At 66.8% G+C, this 17,558-nt stretch overlaps 5 protein-coding genes across 5 annotated transcripts; 2 read left to right on the top strand and 3 right to left on the bottom strand.

Moving 5' to 3' along the window:
- Positions 1-308: 308 nt before the first annotated feature.
- EMIHUDRAFT_221539 (hypothetical protein) lies at positions 309-2,820 on the bottom strand (the record flags this gene model as incomplete). Its single annotated transcript, XM_005756470.1, has 7 exons — positions 309-485; positions 560-876; positions 953-1,438; positions 1,491-1,578; positions 1,647-2,408; positions 2,518-2,556; positions 2,641-2,820. 7 exons carry the CDS (start codon positions 2,818-2,820, stop codon positions 309-311), a joined length of 2,049 nt encoding a protein of 682 aa, XP_005756527.1.
- A 1,273-nt stretch (positions 2,821-4,093) lies between these two features.
- EMIHUDRAFT_439298 (hypothetical protein) lies at positions 4,094-5,926 on the bottom strand (the record flags this gene model as incomplete). Its single annotated transcript, XM_005756471.1, has 8 exons — positions 4,094-4,443; positions 4,528-4,601; positions 4,632-4,656; positions 4,687-4,786; positions 4,956-5,120; positions 5,166-5,276; positions 5,351-5,527; positions 5,606-5,926. 8 exons carry the CDS (start codon positions 5,924-5,926, stop codon positions 4,259-4,261), a joined length of 1,158 nt encoding a protein of 385 aa, XP_005756528.1. The 3' UTR covers positions 4,094-4,258.
- Positions 5,927-10,574: 4,648 nt separating this feature from the next.
- EMIHUDRAFT_360469 (hypothetical protein) lies at positions 10,575-11,260 on the top strand. Its single transcript, XM_005756472.1, has one exon. The coding sequence runs from the start codon at positions 10,661-10,663 to the stop codon at positions 10,967-10,969; it is 309 nt and encodes a 102-aa protein (XP_005756529.1). The 5' UTR covers positions 10,575-10,660; the 3' UTR covers positions 10,970-11,260.
- A 322-nt stretch (positions 11,261-11,582) lies between these two features.
- EMIHUDRAFT_453981 (hypothetical protein) lies at positions 11,583-13,076 on the top strand (the record flags this gene model as incomplete). The annotated part of the gene is made up of 6 exons (XM_005756473.1): positions 11,583-11,912; positions 12,108-12,255; positions 12,366-12,417; positions 12,494-12,672; positions 12,752-12,798; positions 12,873-13,076. Coding segments are annotated over 6 exons (960 nt in total), but the record flags the coding sequence as incomplete, so codon positions are not given.
- Positions 13,077-15,019: 1,943 nt separating this feature from the next.
- On the bottom strand, positions 15,020-17,551 carry EMIHUDRAFT_221546 (hypothetical protein; the record flags this gene model as incomplete). Its single annotated transcript, XM_005756474.1, has 3 exons — positions 15,020-15,050; positions 15,130-16,211; positions 16,316-17,551. The coding sequence occupies 3 exons, from the start codon at positions 17,549-17,551 to the stop codon at positions 15,020-15,022; spliced, it is 2,349 nt and encodes a 782-aa protein (XP_005756531.1).
- Between the last annotated feature and the right edge of the window lie 7 nt (positions 17,552-17,558).

A 17,558-nucleotide genomic window follows, 5' to 3' on the forward strand; every position in this document is an offset into this window, starting at 1 on the left:
CGCGCCGCCTCCTCGTCGATCAGCCTACCAGAGGGTCGGTCGCGCAGCGGTTGGCGGCGGCGTGCGATGAGCGCGGGGGACCGGCAAGAGGGTCGACAGTCTAGCCACCGTCCCCACGGCCACCTGCGAACAGCCTCGCAGTTCGGATTGCGCCGGTCGGCCATATTCACCTGCTGCGCGGCCTTTGCCCGGAAGCGGTAGATCGCCGCACGCACGTCGGCGTGCACACCAAGCTGCGGTCGGGGCAAGGGGCCGTCGCTGAGTGCGCTGCCGGCCAGCGCAGGGAGTGGTGAGCAGCGACGGCCCTCTCACGCCTGCTCCTCGAGAGACCCGCGCAGCAGCTGCTTCAGCCGGGTGAACTCGCCTCGCTCGAGGGCGACGAGCTCCTCTCCGCGGATGCCGGTTCGCTGCGAGTACTGGTGCGGCGCCAGCTCGTAGCGCGACGCGAGCTCCTTCCGAACCGTCGTGTAGAGCGAGGGCGGTTCCTGTGCGGGCGCGGTGTTGGGCGTCACGAGCTGGGCGGCGGAGCGTGCAGAGCGGCGTTAGGAGATGCCTCGACCGCGGACGCCTCCAACGCGCCCGTCGCGCGAGCTCTTCCGCTCACGGCGGCGGACTGGGTAGTCGACGCCGCCACGCCACCCTTGCGAAGAATTTCGGCCACGAGCTCCTTGCCGCGCGCCGCCGCCACGGCCGACTCGACAATCTCAGCCACGCTCTGCCTCGCGCCACCCTCGGTCCGAGGCGACGCCCGACGCCGCCGCATCGACGTGGAGAGGCGGCGGGCGGCGGTGGAGGCGGCCGCCTCCGCCGCGATTCGCTCTGCGCGCAGCTTGGACGGCACCAGCGTGGACGCGCGCAGCGCATCCTCCCACTCGCCTAGGTTGCATCGGGTAGAGTGGGAGGGGAGAAGTCCGGAATTAGAGCGACCCAACATCAAGGGATGGTCGCTCACCAGGCTTGCGTTCAACCACCGGCGGCTGCTGCGGCCGGATCAGCTCGGCCAGCCTGCGGCGCTCGGCCTCGTCAAAAGTGTCCCTCGGCGACTCGCGTGGCGAGTCGGGCGGCGACTCGGCAGCCGCCGCACCGCCGAGCCTCCGCGGCGTCGATGCAACCACCGTGTCCTCGAGCAGCTGGTTCTTGGAGGAGGCGGAGACAAGCAGCGCGCTGCTGCCCGTCCGTGGGCTCGCTGTCTGCTCGAAGCACGCGTCCGCGAGTCGGGTCGCGGCCTCCTCCTCTGCCACCCGCGGCGAGGGGCTGGAGCAGCTAGGGGGCACGAGCCTGCCTGGCTCCGCCGGGCCGGGGAGCTCCTCCGCTGCCCGCGGCAGGACGGCGCCGCCGGCGAGAGCGAGCGTCGACATGGTGATGTGAGAGCGCGGCGAGTCGCAACGCTCCTCGCTCTTGTCGCGTCCGGGGCTCCCGACGCTGAGCGAGCACGCGCCTGCAGCGCTGCCGTCGCACGCGGCCGCAGGCGCTTGCACGGGGTGCGGCACTGGCCGCGGCCACGAGGCCCGTGGCGAGGCTCGCGGCGAGTTCAGCGTGGCTCGCGGAGACGGCGGCCTGGCTCGCGGAGACGGCGGCCTGGCTCGCGGAGATGACGGCGCGGCACCAAAGCGGGGTCGACGAGGCGAGGCCGGGAGCGCGGATACCTCGCAGCCTAGTCCGGCTGGCGTCGCCGGAGCAGGCGCCTCGGCACCAACATCCGGCTTCGCCTCGCCAACCCCGCCCACCTTACGTTCATCGGCCGCTTGGAGCGGCGCTACGCTTGCACTGGCAGCGGTGGCCGGAGCTCCGCGGGGCGTGCTGGTGCGCGGACTCCTCGGTCGCTTCAGCTCCTGGAGGAAGGCGGAGCCCCACTTGACACTCCGGCGGCGCGCGTCTGCAGCACTGATCTCGCTCTTCATCGCGCTCATGCCGTCGCGCACGCCGACGGGAGTGGGGTGGCGCACAACGACCTCCTGCCTCTCAATTTCGGCAAGCACGTTGTATTCCGTGTCGTACGCGCCGTAGATGCCAATGTAGAAGGCACCCGGATAAAAGTTGGCGTCGCCGGGCTCGAGGTACACCTCGTCCGACCCCATGCCAGCGGAGCTCCACGTGTGGTGCTTCTGGTTGGGGTTGGTGTTGCGGTTGCATACAAAGATATCGGGGTCGCCGCTCAGCGCCTCGACCGTCACATTGAGCGTCATGCTCTTTGTGGGCACCACCACCTTGTAGTATTGATAGGCAAACTGGGCCACGTGCCCGCGGCACACCTTTCCCGACATGAGAGGCAAGGCGGGCGTCTTGCCCTCCACCTTGGACTTTGGCGGCGGTTCGCCCGACGGCTCCACGAACGACGCACACGGGGGCGCCTCCGACGGCTTGCGGCCGACCTCGAGGCTATCAGGGTCGAGTTGCAGGTCGTCCACCTGTCAGAGGATGAGGAGAAGGGCGGGACGTGGCGCGCCGTTCAAGAGGTGGAGGAATTAGAGCGAGGGCGAGGCGCGCCGTACGGAAGTCACGCGTCGATTTGGGCACCGCGTACGACACGAACCCGTTGCCCGGCCGCCGCTGGTTCTTGCGGCGGGCGTGTGTAGTGACGAGGCTTGCCCGCACCTGCCCCTCTGCAGAACGGGCAGCGCTGTCTGTCTTGACGCACACCGCCTCCGCGGAGGTTGGGGAGTAGACGGGCAGCACCATGTACGTTTGCAAAGTGGTGGGGCGGTCGCCAATGCCCCATGCGGGCGGCGGCACTGGCACTTGCTTGGACTCCACCATGGTGCCTTTCGCGCGGAGCGAAAGAGTCGTTACAGTTCGACCAGTCATTCGTACTGAAGCCATGGTGAGCCCTGCGCACGGAGCCATTTCTGCTGGGACCACCATCTGAATGCGGCAGGTTTTACGCCTCGCCCTCGGTGAGCAGCGCGCTGGGTGGGGGAGAAAAAGCTGGGCACGGGGGAGGACGACGACCAAAATAAATAAATAGAGCAGTCATCTCCAGGGAGAGATGGGCGACGCACACGAACACAGAGGGACAGTGCGCACCCCGCCCCGCTCGCAGGGCGTGCATCACACAGGTGGACTGTGTGACTCCTCGGGTTTCTGGGACTCAGAGGTGTGCTAGTCGCTATTCTCCGACAATTCCGACATGTCTGACGGGCAGTTCGGGCTCGAGCGGTCGCGGTCGCGGCCAGCGCGTGAGGCCTGGCTAGGGTTGCCGGGCGAGAGCTCGACCCACGCGCCGGAGCGCGCGTGGTGCTTGGCCACTATATGCACAAGAATCGCCGGGAATTCTTGTTGTGAAATTCTTTTTCTCGGTCCTCGCGGGAGTCGCTTAGGCGGCTCCAGTGGTGTACCTGTGTTAGTGCCAGTGCGCGCCAGTCCCGTCTCCCCTCTACAAATTCTTTTCTCGTGTCTGCAAGCGCCGCGCGCCGCCCGCGACGCTGCCTCGCCGAGCTCGAAATATGCTGCGCAGCTTCTTGGGAACCGGGCTGCTCCGCAGGCTGCCTGCCGCGCCCTGGGGGGCGCGCGGCATTATCACCGTGAAGGTCAACGACCCGTCCACCCGCGGCGACGAGCGCAGCAAGGACGTGATGCAGGGCGAGGTGATGCGCGCCGAGGAGATGGCAGTCGCACACTTCAACCGGCTTGTGCGGAAGGAGACCGAGCTGGGGTCGCTGCACCAGAGCGGGCGCCGGATGAAGCGCCTCTCGCGCTACGTGAAGCCTTTCCAGCAGAGACGCCTCGACGGTGCGCCCTCGCCGACCGCAGCGCGCGCGCCCGGCCGCTAGCCGTCCCCGCTCCCACCCGTCGCTTACCCTCCCGCGCTTGACGACCGCAGCGAACAAGTCGGAGTACGGCCGCTACAAGGCGCGGATGGACGCGCTGATGAACTTTGTCCAGTACCGGAGGCGGAGAGGATGACGCGCAGTGTGGCGCGAGAACACTGTGGAGAACCGGCGGCTGCGGGGAGTTTGACTGGTCAGCGTGGCGCCATTGCGTGCGTGTGACCGCTATGTGCTCTTTGTAGTTGGTACCTGTAATAGCTACAGCACTCTCAGCATCCTTGGAATGAGAGACTCAACTGCAGTTGCCGGTCGGGGGGGTCGTTCGGTTTTAAAGTCGTTACGTTTTGCCGCACGCCGCACCCGTTTCACTGCACACCCCACTGGAGGGCGGCGCGCCCGGCCGCCCGCTGCCCCCGCCCCGCGCGCGCCGCGGCCCGCGCACAGCCGCGATTCGGTCCAGGGTGCGGGTAGCCGTGAGTGGGTGAATCCGATTACTCCCCGCTCTTCGCCCCCGCGCGCGCAAACTGGATCGCGCCGCCCCAGAGCGTCTCGTGCTGGCGCAGCTGCAGCCCGAGGGAGCCGCCAAAGTAGTCGTCAGCGTCCTTGCGGTCGGCGGAGCGGAGGAAGGGCGCCAAGTTGTCGGTGAGGGCTAGCTCCGAGGCTGGGTGGCCTGCGGCGGGGATAGTCGGTGGACGTGTTGGACGTGTCGTGGACGTGTCGTGTATGAGGTGCAAGTGGCATCTCGGCGAGATCTCGGTACATCTCGCGGGTGCATCTCGGCGCATCTCGGCGTCCCTCGGCGAGGAGGGCCGCCGCCTCGCGCAGCAGCGCCGCCTTTGCGGGCGGCGAGAGGTAGAAGAGCACCGCCTCGAAGACGACCAGCGTCGGCCTGGGCGTGGGCAGTCTCATGAATCGCCACCGCGAGGGCGAGAGGGCGGGGCCGTCTCTCGAGGAGGGGGAGGAGGAGGGCCTGCTGCGGTCGAGGCCGAGCGGCGCGAGCGCCTCGAGCGCGGGCGCGCCTACGGGGAGGCGTCCGAGAGAGAGAAGCTTCGCGGAAAGGTCTGTGGCAGCAGAGAGGGGGCTGTGGCAGCAGAGAGGGGGCTGTGGCAGCAGAGAGGGGGCGGTCAGTGTGTGCGCGCCCGAGGCGCAAGTCATGAGGTCGAGCGGCAGCATGGCGGGCTGGCGGACGCCGGTCGCCGCGGCGTACCGCGAGGAGAGGACGCCCTTGGCGCGCGTGACGACGGGCAGGTCCACCTCGTAGAAGGCGGGCGCCTGGTCGCCCGAGTAGCGCAGCGCGCGCGTGTCGTACCCTGCGCCTGCGCCTCGACGCAAGCTCGGGTCAGCGGGTGCAATCTCGCGGCGCGGCGCGTGTCTGCGCCCCGCGCCGAGCAGGACGACTTGCGCCTCGGCGGCCGAGACCCCGCTCGCTTTCAGCCCGTCGATCCACGCGTCGAGCGTCGAGTCTAGGAAAGAGGTGCGCTGCGCAATCCACTCGAGCTTGGGGAGCACCTGGAGGGAGTTCGGAGACGCGTGCGGGTGAGGTGCTCGCGGAGGCGCGCTCCACACGCGAGCCTGGGCAGCACCGGAGCCCACAGCGGCGCGACCGCCGGCGAGACGAGCCAGCGCGAGGCGGGCGGCAGCAGCTGGTAGGCGACAGGGTCATCGAGCTGGCCGGAGGAGGCGAGGAGGGCTCGCACCCAGAGCACCTGCAGGTTCTTGTACGAGTCGAGGCGCAGGTCCGGCTCCGTCGCGTACAGCACCTGCGACGGGAAGGAGGAGCTCCGTCGCACACGACAGCGCGAGGCGTGGCCGAGACGGCAGCACGGCTGGGCGTCGACAGGGCGACGCGGGCTGCAAGGCTGGCGGCATGCCTTGAAGGCGAGCTCGAATAGTGTGTCGAGGGCCTTCTGAACCGCCGTCCGCTCCGGTGGGCCGCCCTTGGGAGGGCCACCGCCGCCACCGGGAGGCGGCCCGCCACCGCCGCCAGGTATCGGAGGGCCGGCAGGCTTCTGCGCCGCCACCGCCGCCGGCTCGGCAGCTACGAGCCGTGCGACGCGGCACTGGCGGCCGTGGCGAGGGGCAAGCTGAGGCGCAAAGGCGGCTGCTGGGCCGCAGCAGCAGGCGGCGAGGCAGCAAAGCGTAGAGGCCGCTCCTCTCATGCCGGCAAAGCTTCAAAGAAAACGAGCGAAGCCCGTAACCCGATGCCGATCATCCGGCCCGCTGGGTGCGCTTCTGAGCTCCCCGGCCCTGGATGTGAGGTTACCGACTGCACTCCAAGTGCTCCAAGTGCGTAAGACCGCAAAAGAAAAACGAAGCCACGCACGAATGTGATCTCACACGAATGTGATCACTCCTCCCGCCTCCCCTCCTCCTCCCCCTCTCTCCCCTCACCGCATCGGCCCTCCCACCGCCATCAGCTTCACGTCAAAGCCGCGCATCGCGAACCACTCCGCCGTGCACCGCCGCTCGAGCGGGTCCGTCGCAGAGAGGTGAACTTCTGCGGCGCGCATGTATGCGGGCCGCTCCTTGTGGTACTCCGCTTGCCATGCGCCGAGGTAATCGCTGTATGAGCTGTGCGCTCCCAGGCTGTGGCCGGCGTGCTTCAGGTACGCCACTCCTTCGGAGGAGTAGATCGGGACTGCGATGCCGAGCATGCACCACGCCTTGGAGGCAAAGGAGCGGGCGTAGGTGAAGCCCGCGGCCTTGCACGCCGCCGCCAGCGCCTCCACCTCGTCCGCGGCGTCAAAGTCTCCACTACCCAGCGAGCCCTGCCGCGACCGGAGGTGGCTCGCGACGGGTGCGAGGCGGAGCACCGTCTCCGCCGACAGCCCGGGAAAGGTGCGCGGCACGCCATACGCGACGATAAAGGTGCGAAGCGCCGTGCATGCTTGCCTGATCTCCGCCTCGCGCATCTTCGCGGTCGGGACGGCTGCGCTCACGGCGTCGAGCAGGTCCGTCATTATTTGACAGTCAGGCACAGTCTGCTTGCCGCCGCCTAAACCGTTCGTGCTGCCGTGATCGTTGGCTTGGCGGAAGCGGCGAAAGTACTGGACGACGTGCCGCTCGGCAGTGCTCGACGTCCTGGGCCTTTCGACGGTGGAGGGCTCAACCGAGCGCTTGCGCTTCATGGTCGGTGAGCTTGGTGAGTCCTCGAAAGAGCAATGGGTCCTCGGTACCCTGTGTGCGCGGGGCTCTAGGGGGCTCTAGGCCCGGTCGATAAGCGAGTCGGGGCGCGAAGAAAAGAATTTGCGGCGGCTCGAGCAGGAACGGGCGCGCCTGGCACTAACATCTACACCGCTATTTAGCGAAGAAAAGAATCGCCAGACGTGAAAAGAATCGTGGGCCTGTGCCTCCTCCCATACCTCCCTCGGGCGTGCTGCTCTTCTTTCTTTTAAGAATCGTGGCCCCCTCCTCCCATACCTCCCTCGGGCCCTGTCGTGTGGGTGAACCCTGCCCAGCCCCCCTCCGTGTCGCGATGCGCTCCCCGCTCCCGTTCCCCTGTGTCCCTGATCGTCCTTACAAGATCCTGCTCGTGCAGGTGGGGACCCTGTCCTTCTCCCACCCCTCGTTTGGCGTGCCCGTTTTATTTATTTATTTATTCGGGCGTGCTGCTCTTCTTTCTTTTAAGAATCGTGGCCCCCTCCTTGCCCGCAAAAAAAGTCATCTGACTTGGTTGGGCCCTCGCCCCTCGGGGACCCGGCCCCTCTGGCCTCTCTCGCGAGAAAATACAAAGCGGCCAAGCCTGCTGCTCCTCCGTGCGAGTGTCAACGCAGAGCCCCTGTGACAAAGCTAAATAAACAAATCAGACCCCCAACAACGCGGTCATATGTCTTTCAAGCCAGGTGCGGTGGGCCTTACACTGGGTCCTACCATAGGTCATGGCAAACAGGGCGGGATTCACATATTCACTCCTACGCGCGCTCCATGCGTCGCCGTCGAATGTGGCTGCGCGCACGGAGGCAGGGTACGATCGGTCACATGGTGGGAGCAGAGCGTGCTCAAGTAGGCCCTGGGGGGGCCTTTCGTTCGCTGTCGCTCTGAACCTTCTGCTTCACGCGGGATTGGCCGCGAAGAAGAGGGCGGCCGCGGCGGCCGCGGCAGCAAGGAGGCCTCCCACGCCGTCATCCGTCGCTTTGACGCCGCCGCCGCTGGCCGTCGCTGCCTTGGCCGGCCTCCACCGCAGCTGGCGCGCGAGCTGCTTCTTCTGCTGAACCTCCGCCAGCGCGGTGTTGACCTGGTCGCGCTCGAGCCGCAGCGCGGTCCCCGCCGCGATCAGTTCGGAGACAGCCTTGGCGTTGGCCGCCACTGCGTCCGAGAGCTGCGAGGACAGATCCTTGAGCGCAGCCTCGGGCTCGTCAAAGGGAGGGTAGCTGAGCGGACGAACCTGCGGGCCTCCAAAGGCAGCGACCTGCTCTGGCGTTAGGCCGATGAACGCCGAGCCCAAATGGGTCGAGGTCTGTAACCTCCGGGTCGCGCTCTGACAGCGGCCGACGTGCAGGGCCTCCAAATGCGGCCACCTGCTCGGCGGTGAGAGTGATCGAAGCCTTGAGCGTGACGTCTCGGCCTGCTGCGCGCCTGCCCATTGCGCCATGCCGAGGGCCACTCGCGGCGAGGAGCCCTGTTACTGCGAGAGAAATAGCAAGCAACATCGTCCGTCGAGCGTCGGGCGCGGCAAGTCCTGGATGGACTAGGGCCGCGGCGAGTCCTGGACGAGGCCGCGGCGTGTCCTGACCCTTCAGCGCTCGCGCAGCGGGACTGCAATTGCGATATTATGGTTTCTTCTGGCCTCCGGGTTAGGAGCGAGCTGGCGGCGACGCTCAAAAAGGCCTCCATTGCGGGCGGAGGGGAAAAATCTTTGCCGATCCGGTCTATGTATCGGAGTCTTTGTTAGTATCGAGGTCTCGTGAGTTTTGGCACTGATAAATTCGCGCGAGCCGAGCCAGGCCACGGCGCTCGGCCTGCTGAGAGAAGACCTTCCCCGACGGCAGTGACAATTTACCCGACATCAATCGTCGACGGCAAGCTCGAGAACTGCGCCTCCAAAGTCGCCCAGATTCGCCTCTCGCGGCGCGCTGAGTTAGTATCGCCGGTGCGCCAGCCGGCTCTGCTCCACAGCAGGGCATGCCTGACTGGCTCCTGCTAGCCGTGCGTCCTGGTGGCATCCATTGCCAGCTCAGGTAGCCTCAGGAGGTCGCCTCGCGCACAACTCGGCGCCGCACAGCACCGCTCCGCGTTACTACCGAGTTAGTATCGTCGACCCACAGAGACTGCTCTTCTGTAGGTGGAGCCGACAAACGCCGGCCGGGTCGGCCCCGCCGCCCCCATCGCCGCCGCCGGGGCGGCGGCGGCCTCGGCGGACCATCCGGCGCGCCGCGCGCCCGACGGGGAGGTGTTCACCACTCCTGGCTCCTCACCCCGCCACGCCTTCGTGCAGACGCCGTGGCACCCGCCTCAGGCGCCGCTCGGACTCGGTTGACGGCCGCCCAAGTGCTTGGCTCGTGCCCAGCCGACCGGCAGGCGATGCCCACTCGCTGCTAGGCTAATCCCGGGCTGTCAAGCGGCGGTGTGGTGCCGTGAAGGGCAGCGGTGCCAAAACTACGACTATTAGTACCGTGCGGGGGCAGTGCATTTAATTCTGTCAAAAATCGAAATGTGCTCCGTGGGACGTATTGGGCTAGGATCATACGTCCGGGAGGCCCCCCATGCGTGCCGCAACGACCCGCAGTTCTGGTACCACTCTCTTCACGTTCACAGCTCTTAAGTGTGCCATAACTCCGATACATGGGGTAGTCCCGGGCGGAGAATTCTTTTTCTCCGTGGATGATTAGTGACCCCCCGAGAGCCACTCGGTCGCGTCCTTCGCCAGCCGGCCCAATCCCGAACGTACTCCCTCGCGTTCGCGTGAGGCCCACTCCCGATCCCGCGGACTCCCTCGTTTTCGCGTGATGGCTGCGTCCTGCGTCATCTGCTTCGACCACGACGGCGCCGGGCAGCCTGATGGCGTGTGGTGCGACGCCGGCCACTACACGTGCGCCAGCTGCGTTGAGTCGCAAGTGCGGCACGCCGCGGCCGCGTTGGGCGCAGTCTCCGACCTCGTCCTCAAGGCGGACGCCGCTGACGTGCGCACTCGGCACAAGTACGCCGGCCGCCACCTCTGTGCGTCCATCGGCTGCACGAGCGAGCCCATTGACGACAGCGAGATTGCGAGAGTCACGTCACGCACAACCTTTGCCGCCTTTGTCGAAGCCAAGGTGCTGCTGCCGACTGCGCGTCGCGTCGCGGCCGTGGTCGCCGAGGCATCCAAGGGCGCGGCTCGCGAGGCTAACCTACTCGAGCTGCAGCTGCGCTCCGAGATGCCGGCGGCTCGCATGTGCGGCCGGTGCTCCTTTGGGCCGGTCGACGCGTTCGGCTGCTCCGACCTCATGGGCCACCACGGGGAGGAGCGAGCTGGCACGAGGATCGACAACGCGTGCCCGGCCTGCGGCAACTTTGCGAGATCCATCGAGGACTGGCCGCTTTGGGACGGCGTCCTGCGCACCGCGAGCGACTGCGTCCCGCAGCCGCCCGCCGAGGAGGAGGCTGCGCGGCGGCGGCGGCGTCAGGAGGAACTCGCCTCGCAGCGGGCAGCGCTCGAGGCGTCGTGGCTCGCAGATGATGGGTCGGATGAATGGGCTCGTGAGGTGGAGTGGGCGAGGGAGGCGGAGGAGATGGAGGATGCGTGGCTGTGGCACCGGCAGCGCTTCGAGCCGCGCTGGCGCTCGCGATCCCGCTCGCCGGTCCGGCGCCCGCGCTTCGAGCGCAACCAGCGCCACGAGCGCCGCTTTCGGTCGCGCTCGCCGGACTGCTCCCGCGCCCCGCCGCTCTGGCGCCAGCGCTCGAGGGAGGCGGAGGAGATGGAGGATGCGTGGCTGTGGCACCGGCAGCGCTTCGAGCCGCGCTGGCGCTCGCGATCCCGCTCGCCGGTCCGGCGCCCGCGCTTCGAGCGCAACCAGCGCCACGAGCGCCGCTTTCGGTCGCGCTCGCCGGACCGCTCCCGCGCCCCGCCGCTCTGGCGCCAGCGCTCGCCGCCCCGTGGTCCGCGCTCGCCGCCTCCTCGCCACCATTCGCCGCCTCGCCCACCGCCGCTCTATTATTTTCGCCACCGCTCTCCGCCTCGCCACCGGCCGCCGCCTCGCCGCCGATCGCCGCCTCGCCGCCGCTAGCCTGCATATTCGCCAAAATCGGCACGCCGCCACGCCGGCGGAATGGCCTCGCGCACGCCTCGCAGATTGGTGTTCCCGCCCGAGTCAGGCGCGGAATTCCCCGAGTCACTCGACCAGCGCTGTGGTGTGACTCGGGAGGAGGCGTCCTCTACGGCTCTAGCACGCACACAAGGCTCAAGGGGCCCAACCCGCAGCAGCCAGCACAGCCGTGGGGGACGGATCACAGCACAGATGAGTCAGGGAAGTAGACCCGAGAACACAGAGGCGTGTGTACACAGAACATCGGCTAAAGAAAGAAAGAAAGAAAACAGACAAACCCAGACGAGGGATGGGGGAGGAGGACAGGGTCCCCACCTGCACGAGCAGGATTTTGGAAGGACGATCAGGAGGCTTCAGGGGGACAGGTGGGGCTCTCCTGCTCCTGACAAGGGACACGACAGGCTCGCAGCGCGGTGCACGGTGGGGTCCCAACTCCACTGGCGGTCTCATCTCAGTCTAGCGACCTGCCTCCAGCTTCCCGCTGGCATCGGCTACGAGCTCGTAGCGGAGCACTGCGGGGGCCCCGGGCCGCTGTAAGTTTTGTTGGAGCCAGCCCCGGCCGCGCGCGCGGTCAATGCTGTCTCAGCACTCGATCGTCTGGGAAGGCCTATGCGCCAGCGTGCCCGACGGCCGCGGCCAAAGGCGGGTGCTGCAGGACGCGCACGGCCACGCGCTCTCGGGCGAACCTCCGTCGGCGGACGCGTGGGTGAGCGGCGAGTCGGAGGATGACGCGTCAGACTCCGAGTCGCCGCTCGAAGGCGGCATCCTTGGCATACTCGGCCCGTCGGGCGCGGGCAAGACAACGCTGCTGCGGATCCTCGCTGGCCATGCGCTGCCCGATGCGGGCCGTGTCCTGCTCGACGGCGCCGAGTATGACGGCGCCACCGCGGAGAGGATCGGATACGTGCCGCAGGTGGCTGCTCTGCCCGCAGCCCGCGCGCGTGTTGGCAGCACGCAGCACACAAACAGTAGTAGTGGACAGTCAGGTCGTTTGCTTGGGACAGCCGCAGCCTGCGCGAGGAGCGACCCACCGGCCGCCAGCAGCTGCAGAGTGTCGCGTCACAAGGCGCCCTCTCCGCGTCCTCTCGGCCCTCCGCAGGAAGAGAAGCTCTACGGCTGCCTCACGGCGAGCGAGACGCTGATGCTGGCGGCGCGGCTCCGCGCCGTGCCCGCCGCCTCGCGCGGCCAGCTCGTCACCGACACCCTCGCCGCCCTCGGCCTGACCAGCGTCGCAGCCTCTCAAGTCGGTGCCTCTGCGCCTCCTCCCGCCTCCTCCCACCTCGTCCCGCGGCCTGCCCGGAGGTCAGCCGAGGTCAGCCGAGCTCAGCCGAGGTCACGCCTCCCCTGCCGCGCGCAGGCCGCCTCTCGGGCGGGGAGCGGAAGCGCGTCTCCGTCGCCACCGAGATGATGCACACTCCCTCCCTCCCTCTCCTCGAGCCAACCCCGCGCCCCTCCCCACCGCCGCCCACGGACCCGCACCTCTAGGCACTCCCCATCCCTCCTCCTCCTCGACGAGCCAACCTCGGGCCTCGACGCCAACGCCGCCCGCGCGCTGCTCGGATCGCTGCGCGCCCTCTGCCCGCGCCTCGCCGTCGCCCTCACCATCCACCAGCCGGGGGCAAAGCTGTGGGCGCAGCTGTCGCACTGCTGCCTCCTCGCGCCGGGCGCGCGGAGAGATGCTCCTCCGCGGGAGATTGCACGCGAGATCAGCCGAGGTCACGCGAGATTCGCGCGAGGCGTCAGGCGCGCAGCTCTACTTTGGCGCCACCGCCGCCGCCCCCTCCTACTTTGCGCGGGCTCGGCCTGCGTCTCGCGGCCTCGCGCGGGCCCTTCCCCGAGCCTTCTCTCGGAGCCTTCCTCTCAGGCGAAGCTCGGCCTGCCCCGCCCGCACGACGCCTCCGTCGCCGAGCACCTCCTCGACCTCGCCGCCGACGCAGAGCCGCTCGGGCTGCCGCTCCGCATCGCTGCGCTCGGGCCGGCGACGCACAGGCCGCCCGCCGCCGCGGCCCGCCTGCTGCACGCCTCGACCGCCAGGGCGACCGCCGCACGCCGCGCGAGGGCCGGGCGGGGGTGCGGCCGCGCGTCGCCGGCGGAGCAGTTCGCGGCGCTCTTTTGGCGCGCGCACACGCAAAACTGCCGCAACCCCGCCTTCCTTCGCGCGCTGCTCGGCCGGACTCTCACGATGGCGCGCGGCAAAGGCTGGCACCTCTGCTTTGGGCTACCCGAGAGATGAGCCGAGGTGCACCCGAGGCTGTAGGCGATGCTGGTTGGGCACCTCTTCTCGAACGTCGACTTGTCGCAGCGCGGCGCGCAAGACCGCGCAGGCGCGGCCCACCACGCCCCTGCCGCCGCGTCCCTTTGCACGGGCAGATCTGCCCCGGGTAGACTATTCCCAGAGGCTCGCTCTGCTCCGAGCACCATCCCGACGTGTCTCATTTGCGCCGTGCTCTCTCTCCGCCGCAGGCGCCCTCTTCTTCATGCTCACCACGCAGGTCATGTCCTCCTCGGCGTCGATGCGAACCTTCCTCGCCGAGCGGGCCATCGCCCAGCACGAGGCGCGCGCTCTCCGGGCTCTCTCCGCACGCCTCGCATCTCTGCACGCTCCTGCGTCTTCTTCGCACGCGCCCGCGATGCTCCCAACGACGTATCTCTCCCCCGCCCTCTGAACCTTCGCGGAACCGTCCTCTGCGCCAGGCGCGCTCCGCCCTCTGGGCGCCGCTGCCGTACTTCCTCGCGCGCTCCGCCGCCGAGACGCTGCTGCAGGCGACCGCCGCCGCCGCCTTTGGCGCCGCCTGCTACTGCCTCGTCGGCCTCGCGCCCACCGCCGCCCAGTTCTCCTTCTTCCTCGCGCTCGTCACCCTCGCCACCCTCGTCGCCGAGTCGTACGTCGTGATGGTCGGCACGCTGCTCTCGGACGAGAAGGCGGCGGCGCTCGTCGCGCCGCTGCTGCTCGCGCTGATGATGGCCTCAGGCGACGCCTCCCCTCGCCTTCCCCTCGTCTCTCGTTGCCTCTGCTCGTTTGTACCGAGCGTGACGCAGAGGACGTGACTTGCTGCTGCAGGCGGCTTCTTCGTCTCGCACGCCTCGACGCCGCCCCTCTTCCACGCGCTAAACACCGTCAACCTCTTCCGGTGCGGCCCTCGCCCGACCCCTCGCCCTGCGCTTGCCTCCCGCCCTTGCCGACGGCGTCGCTCCGTCGCCCAGGCCGCGCCCGCAGCGCCTCCTCTCCCACCACTCCCGCCCCTCCGCCCTCGGCCCACAGGTACGCGTATGCCGGCCTGCTGCGCAACGAGCTGGCGGGCCTCTCCTTCCGCTGCACCGAGCACGAGCTCGTCGGCCCGCCGCGGCCGCCGCGCGCCGCCCGCCTCGCCCTCCGCGCCGCGCGCGTCCGCTGGCCAGCCAGGGTCTGCCCCATCTCCACCGGCGAGGCGGCGCTCGAGCGCATGGGCGTCTCGGACCTGACGCCGGCCGCGGCGTGCGGCGCGCTCGTGCTCATGGGCCTCGCCTACCGCGCCGCCGGGTATTGGGCGTTGCGCCGGCGCTTCCGCTCGCCGTTGGCCTAGCCTTGGTTTGGCCAAGGTGTATTGAGTGCAGCTGCGCGGCGCGCGACGCTCGCAGTTTCGCCGCGCCTGCCCGATCGCGAGCAGGGTGAATCACACACGCAGTTTGTGCCTTTCACACTTCAAAGCATCAAGCTAAAGCTCTAGACAGTGACACTCGTACCTTTCGGGCTCACACACACGCGCATCACTCTTACCACAGTACGTATTTCACAGTTTCCATACTTCCATAGGCGGATCACACGCGCACACAGTCTCATCACACACGCAGAAACAGAGTCTCCCCTTGCACCCTTGCTACTGCGTAGTCCGTCCTACGCCGCACACAGCCCCCCCCCTCCCCCCCCCCCCCGTCACAATAGAAGCCGTCGCTGCCGTGCGTTACGGCGCCACACATAGAGGAGCACCGTCACAACTACAAGCGCGCTAGCAAGAGCCAGAAGAGTGCTGCTCATGGGCCGGTCCCTCGCGGGAGAGCTCGCCTGCAGCGAACTAAGCGAGCCTCGGGCAGTGCACGTCTTGCACTGCGCTGGCATTCGTCCCACTCCTCGGCCCGTGCACGTGAAGCTATTGCTCTCGGGATCCTCTTCAGGGGGGTCAACAAACATAGCCGTCAACTTGCGAGGATCGATCTCGCGGTAGATGAGCCCAAATTCAAATTTGATAGCTGCGACTGCGCTCAAACTCAAGCCTTGCGGCCACCTTCCAAGCACCACATCGTCGTCATCCGGGACCGCAACTTCCCAGAGCCCAAACGGACTTCCGGCTGGGGTGTCGCAGTTCCACTCCATTCCGTTGTGGAATGGGCAGAACTCGGCCGTCGGCACCGATGTCGCAACCGAGGAAGGAGCGCCCCTGAAGCTGAAGGTGGCCTTGTCAACAGGGTGGGGGCTGATGGAGTAAACGAACACGAACGTCTTCGTACTTGCGGGGATGAATTCCCAGACACTCCCGTCCCTGTCAAGAAACGACTCAGTACCCAGCTTGGTGATGGAGAGCGATATTTTGGTTGAGCCCTGCTGTTGAAGCAACGCCGACATGTTTCCGTGGTCGAGCTCGAGGTAGACGCGCACGTTTTTCATGTGAACACGGTAGAAGTTGCAATCCTTTGCCATCGGGATCCGAATGGTGGTCTTGTTGGTACGCACCAACTCTTCAAACACTAGTGGGTTGCGATCGCGCACGAGTCGGAAACCCGTGCTGTCATAACAATGGGGCGGCTCGGACGCCCTGCGTTCTTTTGTGTCCGTCATTTCTTGCGTCAGCCGTCTCCGTATCGTCGCCAGCTGTGCCGATGTTATTGGAGCCTCAAGCTTGGGATCAAAGGGTTCCAGAGCTTCGTACTCGAATGCAGATATTTGCGCGCGCAGGTATCGAAGCGCGAGGTACCCGAGCTGGTCCCGCTGCCAGTCGAGGGCGTCATGTGTCACGCCCTCGACACGAGACGCGTTCTCGAGTAACTGCACCTTAAGCTTAGTCGCATTCCTCCTGCCCTTTGTGTCCTGCAATGTCATCGAGGCTTGAACCCACTGTCCGAGCAAGTGATTGCGGGCCTTGGCCCCCTCTGACAGTTGTACAAAGTAGGCGGAGAGTTCGTGCTCTGCGAGGTCGCTTTGGTAGTCCTCTAGCGCGCGAACGGCAACCTGCGAGTGTAATGGGCAGCGGGATGATTCACTCCGGGCGTGAGAGGGGATCGGGAAGGCGAGTCCGGGCGTGAGAGGGGATCGGGGATGCGAGTCCTGCGCACCTGCTGGTCGAAAGCGTTGAGATGGAGCCGTGGCAGCGAGACGTCGAGTGGCACTTCGTCGAGCTGCAGCACAAACTCGGTTTGCATCAGCGCACCAAGGCTGGCCGTGTAGTTGTGCAGCAAGACACTATGCTCTGCAAGCGCGTCGATGTGCGCCTCCTTCTCCAGAACAGCTGGCGTGTAAATCCGATCAACCATCATCGACACCCCGCGCGCGTAGCTAGCAGCCGCGTGCAAGTACATATATTTGCATTCATCCGCGTTGTCAATCGTGCTGTCCAAACCTCTCATGAAGGGCACGCCGACCGCACTGTCCAAGCACTGCGCCATGAGTCCGAGATCAGGGTGTGTTGTGCACATTCCCTCGGTGACCTTGTGGAAAAGAAAGCCGGCATCCCTCACCGGTCGGCTTTGGTGGGTGTCAAAGGAGGGGCGAACGCCAATGGAACCATCAGCGTAGACAACGAGCGCGTGCTGGAAGTGTGACAAAAGCCACGGCATTGCCGGAATGGGATCGTCTTCGAAAATGACGCGGGTCAGATCGAGAGACGCGTACTGCCGACCGCCCTCTACATCTGTGACTTTGGGTTGAGCGAACGTGACGGCATGATAAGGCACGCCCTCGTCTTCTAGCTTCATGGCAACAAGGACGGCAATAGCGCCGCCCAAGGAGTGGCCGGTTACGTGGACTCGCGAGTATCTCTCCTTGAGCGGTCCATACTTTTCGATCACGTGCTTCCACATGGCAGCGGCAGCGGCTCGGAAGCCCGCATGCACCTTTACGCCGTTCACACCCCACTCGTCCTCATACATGAGAGATCCGATGATGTCGAGCCCCCAACTCTGTGCATCGTTAGTGCCTTCGAAGCCGAGATGTAGCACCCTGGTATCGCTGCTCTCTATCGCGGCCACACAGTGCAGCTCCCCGGTGAAGGTATGGTTGAGCCACGTTGAGAACCGCCAGCGGACGGGATAGCGCCCGACTAGATCGAGGCCGCTCGATAAAGTGCTACTTTCGTCGCAAGCGCTACTGGCGACAGACCAAGCGCGCTGGATCTGTGCAATGTCAAGAGACCGCAAGAAACCACCCACCTCGTCGGCTCTTTCAAGAGCCTGGGCTGACTTAGTGGATTGGATCTGATGGAGCTGATCCCAGCACGACATGGCAACCATGGCGTGCATGCCAAAATCGGCCAGCTTGTACAAGAACTGCATCTTGAGCAGCGTCCAACCCATGTCCATA

The sequence above is a fragment of the Emiliania huxleyi genome (assembly GCF_000372725.1).
Source record: "Emiliania huxleyi CCMP1516 unplaced genomic scaffold EMIHUscaffold_97, whole genome shotgun sequence".
NCBI classification, from domain to species: domain Eukaryota; phylum Haptophyta; order Isochrysidales; family Noelaerhabdaceae; genus Emiliania; species Emiliania huxleyi.